Source organism: Rhineura floridana, chromosome 3 (genome assembly GCF_030035675.1).
Source record: "Rhineura floridana isolate rRhiFlo1 chromosome 3, rRhiFlo1.hap2, whole genome shotgun sequence".
NCBI lineage: Eukaryota > Metazoa > Chordata > Lepidosauria > Squamata > Rhineuridae > Rhineura > Rhineura floridana.
The window spans coordinates 134,089,601-134,097,454 of record NC_084482.1 but is presented as its reverse complement, the minus strand read 5'-3'; the positions used below and the strand labels follow the sequence as shown (position 1 = coordinate 134,097,454).

Genomic DNA, 7,854 nt, shown 5'->3' with positions numbered 1-7,854 from the left:
CACACAAACAACCCTCACACTCTTTCCAAATGAAGAAGAGAACAAAAGGTGCAAGTGCCTGCAGAAGGAGTTACGCCTCGGCTGCCGCCTTGTTTGTGTTGCTCAGCTTTCCTGCTTAATTTTTAAAGCCGTTCATGGGGGGAGGCGGAGCAGTAGCCGAGCTGACTGGGCAGCTAGATTTCAAGACGTCCTGGTGGGGCCCCAACAATCTGCTGCCCTGAAAAGGTGTCCCCGAATTCCTCACTTGAGTTAGTCACATTTCGGGCTCTGCCCGTTTACTGCTGGGTCACATGCCCCTTGCCTAGGTATTATATCCGAGTTTTGCCTTTTTAAAGAGTTGGCAGCCTAATGATATCAGCCCCAGGCTATGGGATGCTGGAGATCTAGCAGCCCTAGGCCAGCTATTGACAAAAGGCTTACATAAATATTTGGGGCTTTGTCTGGTTAATTATTAATATATTGCAAAACGGGCTATTAAGGCTGTGCATCCTTCCTGTTTTCTTGTTCATTCTTTGACCATGGGGAGCCAGCTACTGTTTTACACTCTGTTGGCACTGATTCCTGCTCTTGGAACTTCGGACTTTTTAATCACTAATATCAGAAATGTCAAGGTAAGTGTACAAAGAAGCAGTGATAGAAATAATATGATTATATGATAGATGCATATAAATCCCATGTTGGCATTGAAATGTCAAGTAAAGTCTTCAAAGACAAGGTCCTTAAAATTTAAATTTATTTCTTCTAATGCATGAATAGTCCTAGAACAAAAGACAAACTGTTTATGAATTGTTTCTCCTTGAAATCAAACCATACTCCTAGATACCCAGAAAAACTCTGCTTTATCTTTTGGACTCTAAAGGCTATATGCATCTAGGTCTGCAGTGCTATATACACTTGAGCCCACTGAACTCAATGAGACTTACTTCTGAGAGGGTTCAGGCACCTCCTCCCAAAAAAATTGCTAACTTCAATTTTCAGAAACAGATGTCTTGTAGAAAAAATGAAAAGCACAAAACTTGAAACTGCTACATTTATTTTAAATTACAAAAATAAGTAATACAACAATTTTTTATTATCTTTCTCAAATACAAAAGAAAATGTTTTAGCACACAAATCATTTTGAATAATCTTGTGAATTGTGATGTTAAAATTTAAGTCTCTTAAAAGTTTCAATTTCAGGCACATCAAAATCTCACTTTGCATGCCTTTTCCTTTGCAAATTTTGTCACCAATTCCTTCAGGTCAAGTGCTGATGCTTGGGCATGTTCAATTGATATAGTTGCCAAGCCAACTAGTCTCTTTTGCAACATTGTTGAGCGTATGTAAGTTTTTATAAGTTTGAGCTTTGAGAAACTGCTTTCACCACTTGCCACTGACACTGGAAGTGTGAGAAGGATCCTTAGAGCAACAGAAACATTAGGCACATTATCCAGGAGTTTTTGTTGTAGTATGAAGAGAGGTATTCCTTGCGGTGGCATAGACTTTATTTATTTATTTATTTATTTATTTATTTCAATTTCTATACCACCCACAGCCAAAAGGCTCTCAGGGCAGTGCACAATATAGAGTAAAATACAATAAAATTACAAAGGTCAGTAAAAAGCATACATATTAAACAGTAAAACAGCCTGGTATAAATTGAAAGCTAAAAAATAAATTAAGTTAAAATGCCTGGGAGAATAAAAAGGTTTTAACCTGGCGCCGAAAAGACAAAAGTTTAGGCGCCAGGCGCACCCCATCGGAAAGACCGCTCCACAATTCGGAAGTCTTCGAGCTATTGCTATAAGTTCACAGCACACATCTTCAGCATCTTTGTTTCCATTGCACATCAATGATTTTTCCAAATTGTTGCAGGCCTTTACATCTTCAGTAGATTTTTCATTGATACTGTATATATCATACAGGAAGCCAAATAGGGAATTATATTGTTATAGCTGTTGGAATCTCTCTTCAACAGATTGTATGGGCATGTCTTAGACAGCAGTAGAAACTTACTTTCAATTTCTGCTTTGGATCTTGTGGTGCCTCTTCTTGGGCATCATACTCAAACTGCCGTTTCTCCTTTTTCTAACCTGTACTGTCTCAAAGTTTGGTAGTATTTCTAGCACCTTTGCAACCTCAGTAGCATCTATCAAAACTTGTTGAAATCCCTCATCACACCTGCAGCCCACAAGGTAATTCTTGGTCACTTGCAATTGGCTTGTAGCTGAATTTAAATCAGCTTCCTTATTTTGTAATAGCTTGCTTGTAAGATTGACTTCAAAAAGGATGTTGTACCATGTAACAGGGGATACCACAAACTTGAACTTACAAATTGCATCAGCAAGGGCCTTAGCTTCAATTCAGGAAGTATTTCCAGATAAACCTTTTAGGCTTGTGTCATCAAAGATTTTTATTAAAGCATCATATATACTACCAAGATGATATCTCAGTGGTTTCAAAGCATTGATCTGACTCCCCTATCTTGTTTCGCTCACTGGCTTAACAGTTATGCCTAAGTCTGATACATGGTTAGTTAGAATTTGCCAACGCTGAGTTGATGCAGAGAAATAATTATAGATCTGTTGAACCAAACTTAAGAAACTAATTGCTTCCAGACAACACTTAGCGGCATCATTGACTACCAAGTTTAAAGAGTGTGCATTGCAGGGCACAAAAAAGGCATGTGGGTTTATGTCCAGGACTCTCTTTTGTACGCCATTTTCTTTGCCTTTCATGTTACTCCCATTATCATAACCTTGACCACGCAGATTCTCAATTGGTAATCCCATTTGCTCAAGCTGTCCAAGAAGAGCATCTGTCATAAAGGCACCTGTAGTCTCCTTTAGTGGAACAAATCCCAAGAAATGTTCTCTTATGATAACATCAGGCTCAGACATCTCATTATCTGATGGTTTGATTACATCAACATAACATACAATCATTGTCATTTGTTCAATATGACTAACATCAAGTGTGCAGTCCAGAATAATTGAGTGGTATTTTGCTGAGTTTGCATGTGCTAAAAGTTTCTGCTTTATAGCACCTGCTAGAAGCTGTATAAGCTCATTTTGGATATCTTTTCCTAGGAGGTGAACCATTGTTTCTTGATCTTTAACTCTGCGCAAATGTTAAGAACATAAGAACATAAGAAGAGCCTGCTGGATCAGGCCAGTGGCCCATCTAGTCCAGCATCCTGTTCTCACAGTGGCCAACCAGGTGCCTGGGGGAAGCCCGCAAGCAGGACCCAAGTGCAAGAACACTCTCCCCTCCTGAGGCTTCCGGCAACTGGGTTTCAGAAGCATGCTGCCTCTGACTAGGGTGGCACAGCACAGCCATCACGGCTAGTAGCCATTGATAGCCCTGTCCTCCATGAATTTGTCTAATCTTCTTTTAAAGCCGTCCAAGCTGGTGGCCATTATTGCATCTTGTGGGAGCAAATTCCATAGTTTAACTATGCGCTGAGTAAAGAAGTACTTCCTTTTGTCTGTCCTGAATCTTCCAACATTCAGCTTCTTTGAATGTCCACGAGTTCTAGTATTATGAGAGAGGGAGAAGAACTTTTCTCGATCCACTTTCTCAATGCCATGCATAATTTTATACACTTCTATCATGTCTCCTCTGACCCGCCTTTTCTCTAAACTAAAAAGCCCCAAATGCTGCAACCTTTCCTTGTAAGGGAGTCGCTCCATCCCCTTGATCATTCTGGTTGCCCTCTTCTGAACCTTTTCCAACTCTATAATATCCTTTTTGAGATGAGGCAACCAGAACTGTACACAGTATTCCAAATGCGGCCGCACCATAGATTTATACAACGGCATTATGATATCGGCTGTTTTATTTTCAATACCTTTCCTAATTATCGCTAGCATGGAATTTGCCTTTTTCACAGCTGCCGCACACTGGGTCGACATTTTCATCGTGCTGTCCACTACAACCCCGAGGTCTCTCTCCTGGTCGGTCACCGCCAGTTCAGACCCCATGAGCGTATATGTGAAATTAAGATTTTTTGTTCCAATATGCATAATTTTACACTTGTTTATATTGAATTGCATTTGCCATTTTTTCGCCCATTCACTCAGTTTGGAGATGTCTTTTTGGAGCTCTTCGCAATCCCTTTTTGTTTTAACAACCCTGAACAATTTAGTGTCGTCAGCAAACTTGGCCACTTCACTGCTCACTCCTAATTCTAGGTCATTAATAACAAGTTGAAAAGTACAGGCCCCAATACCGATCCTTGAGGGACTCCACTTTCTACAGCCCTCCATTGGGAGAACTGTTCGTTTATTCCTACTCTCTGCTTTCTGCTTCTTAACCAATTCCTTATCCACAAGAGGACCTCTCCTCTTATTCCATGACTGCTAAGCTTCTTCAGAAGTCTTTGGTGAGGTACCTTGTCAAAAGCTTTTTGAAAGTCTAAGTACACTATGTCCACTGGATCACCTCTATCTATATGCTTGTTGACACTCTCAAAGAATTCTAATAGGTTACTGAGACAGGACTTTCCCTTGCAGAAGCCATGCTGGCCCTGCTTCAGCAAGGCTTGTTCTTCTATGTGCTTAGTTAATCTGGCTTTAATAATACTTTCTACCAGTTTTCCAGGGACAGAAGTTAAGCTAACTGGCCTGTAATTTCTGGGATCCCCTCTGGATCCCTTTTTGAAGATTGGCATTACATTTGCCACTTTCCAGTCCTCAGGCACGGAGGAGGACCCGAGGGACAAGTTACATATTTTAGTTAGCAGATCAGCAATTTCACATTTGAGTTCTTTGAGAACTCTCGGGTGGATGCCATCCGGGCCCGGTGATTTGTCAGTTTTTATATTGTCCATTAAGCCTAGAACTTCCTCTCTCGTTACCACTATTTGTCTCAGTTCCTCAGAATCCTTTCCTGCAAATGTTAGTTCAGGTTCAGGGATCTGCCCTATATCTTCCACTGTGAAGACAGATGCAAAGAATTCATTTAGCTTCTCTGCAATCTCCTTATCGTTCTTTAGTACACCTTTGACTCCCTTATCATCCAAGGGTCCAATCGCCTCCCTAGATGGTCTCCTGCTTTGAATGTATTTATAGAATTTTTTGTTGTTGGTTTTTATGTTCTTAGCAATGTGCTCCTCAAATTCTTTTTTAGCATCTCTTATTGTCTTCTTGCATTTCTTTTGCCAGAGTTTGTGTTCTTTTTTATTTTCTTCATTCGGACAAGACTTCCATTTTCTGAAGGAAGACTTTTTGCCTCTAAGAGCTTCCTTGACTTTGCTCGTTAACCATGCTGGCATCTTCTTGGCCCTGGCAGTACCTTTTCTGATCTGCAGTATGCACTCCAGTTGAGCTTCTAATATAGTGTTTTTAAACAACTTCCAAGCATTTTCGAGTGATGTGACCCTCTGGACTTTGTTTTTCAGCTTTCTTTTTACCAATCCCCTCATTTTTGTGAAGTTTCCTCTTTTGAAGTCAAATGTGACCGTGTTGGATTTTCTTGGCAATTGGCCATTTACATGTATGTTCATTCATGATAGGATCAAAAAGGGCTAGATATTTTACAAACTTCAAACAATTTCCATTGCTAGCACTGTACAACTTTTCAGTTGTACCACGGAATGCCAAGTTTTGCATGCCAAGAACGTTGACCAAAGCAATCAAGCGTTCCAAGATTTGTTGCCAATATTGTTCTTCTTGCCTTATTTTCTGCTGGTTAATATCAGCAAATGTTTTTCCTTTAGATAAGTGCAATTCAAGTTCTGTCCAGGTCTGATAGTTTTCTAAATGGCAATTGCTCCAATGTTCTTCTAGTCTTTTGAACCTGTTTCTTGTAGGGTTGATGCACCATTTTTTTTGCTGAACAATTTACAGCAAAAACAAAAAACCACATCTTTTGAGGTTGAATATGTCAACCATTGATGGATCAGTAAAAAACAGAATATAGAAATGTTTCATAAGACTGTATAATTAATTATATTCCATAGCACTGTTGGGGAATTTATCTTAAAATAAAAAATATAAATTGTCAGTTGCATTTTTTCCAAGGGTTAAAAAAACTAATCTGTTTAAAACTGTGCCCCTCAAAGGTTAGTACTGTGCCCCTCTGAGGTCTGTGCCCTAGGTGGCTGCCTAGTTGGCCTAATGATAGCACCTGCCCTGGGTACAGATTGAACTGTAGGTTACAATTCAGAGAATAAGTATGATAATCTGGGGAGTATAAGCCATGTCATTTGTTTTGTAATGCTCATTTCCTCTTTTTACCCCCCCCCAACCATTATGGATGTTTCTGAAATTCTCCTAATGCAAATGTGTCCCTTGTTTTTGGAATTCTGAATCCTTTTCTGAAGTGGAACCAAAGCATTAGGAATTCTCCATTGTTCTGTTTTCTATTTCCAACTTTGGACTCAGTGATATGTATATAAACACTTTGCATTCAGTGTAGTCATATCTTTCCTGCACCATCTCCATATTACATAAGAAGCTGCCTTATACTTAGTTGGGCCATCAAACTCAGTATTGCTATTGACTCCCAGCAGTTCTCCAGGATCTGAGAAAGTCTCTCCCAGCTCTACCTGGAAAGGCTGGGGCTCGAACCTCAGACTTTCCCACTGAGCTACATACAGCTCTTCCCCTAAAGGCCCTGGCCAGTGTGTTTAAAGCACTGATAAAAACACTGCAAAAAGAAAAGAGAAAGCAGTCTTAATGCAATTTTATAGCTATATCCATTTTTTGTCGGTTTTACTGATGCAAACAGGTTAAACTTGTGGATTGTTAAAATGTCTCACAAAATGTAATTATTCATACAGTCACATCAAGTTTGATTTTTTTGCAGTATCATTTTGCACATCCCTAATGGAAACAGAGAAACAAAGGAACCAAAGGCAGGTAGTAAATGGTGAAATTCCCACACATCCCTAAAATCTTCTCTCCAAGTTTCTGTTCATAGACCAGGGTTTCATGGAAATGAAAAGATCTAATATTACAGTTTGTAATCACTAGGGCAATTAGATGTGCACTAAAGACATTTTCCCAGAGTTGTCAGAAGCTTCTTTTTGGATAAGTAGTGGGGAAAACAATTAAGCAGCGAAAAGGGTAAAATAGTCTCCACGGACCTCTATGCTTGTTATGCCCCTAATTCAGAGCAAACCGTATGCTCAGAGGCACATGTTACCAAATTATTCGAAGCTACACAGGAAGTGGATTGGACTGTGAAAGACCAACCCAAATTATGTTTGCATTTTGACAAATTTGTAGGGCAGTACAATATCTCAGAGAGGAGGTCAGATCTCCTGCTTCCCTGGTACATTCACTATAGCTGCCCAATATCCCTGCTTTTTAAAGTTTGATAGAAATATCTCTTGGCTAAAGGTACATTCTTAAATTTTTGCCTATTAGTGAATTTCTCTGCTTTTTAATCCGGGAGGTAAAAAATGGGATTCTGTGCAAGTTTGCTGAGAATGGATTGCTCATTTGCATGCTTATTGAGTTCAGTGGGATTTACTCCCCTGCAATGATGCTTAGGATAGGGGAAACTGTCCTGGGCAAGGGGCGTGGGGGGAGGAGGAGGGCAGGAAGGGGGAGGGGAGGAGATTGAATGAGTGGGCACTGGCCAAAAGGGAAGCCTCTTTCCTTTCCAAAAGGAAACCATTGTGACAAGTATCATTCTTTTTCAGGATTTCCTCCACCTTTTTATTTTACAGCAGGCACATATAGTCTCTCACCCAAATTTAATCCAAAACTGTCCCTGGCCACATCCACACCAGACCTTTATTTCACTTTAAATAGTCATGGCTTCTCCCAAAGAATCCTGGGAAGTGTAATTAGAGAAGGGTGCTGAAAGTTGCTAGGAGAGGCCCTGTTCCCATCACAGAGCTTCAATCAGAGCGGCTGACTGTTA

General features: G+C 40.1%; 1 protein-coding gene across 1 annotated transcript in view; it reads left to right on the top strand.

Annotated features, from left to right (window-relative positions):
- Positions 1 to 500: 500 nt before the first annotated feature.
- LOC133380553 (inter-alpha-trypsin inhibitor heavy chain H3-like) overlaps positions 501 to 7,854 on the top strand; it is a 71,506-nt gene continuing 64,152 nt past the window's right edge. Inside the window, exon 1 of the mRNA XM_061618012.1 lies at positions 501 to 611. Coding sequence (XP_061473996.1) covers positions 519 to 611 — 93 coding nt within the window. The 5' untranslated portion in view covers positions 501 to 518. The remainder of the gene's footprint in view (positions 612 to 7,854) is intronic.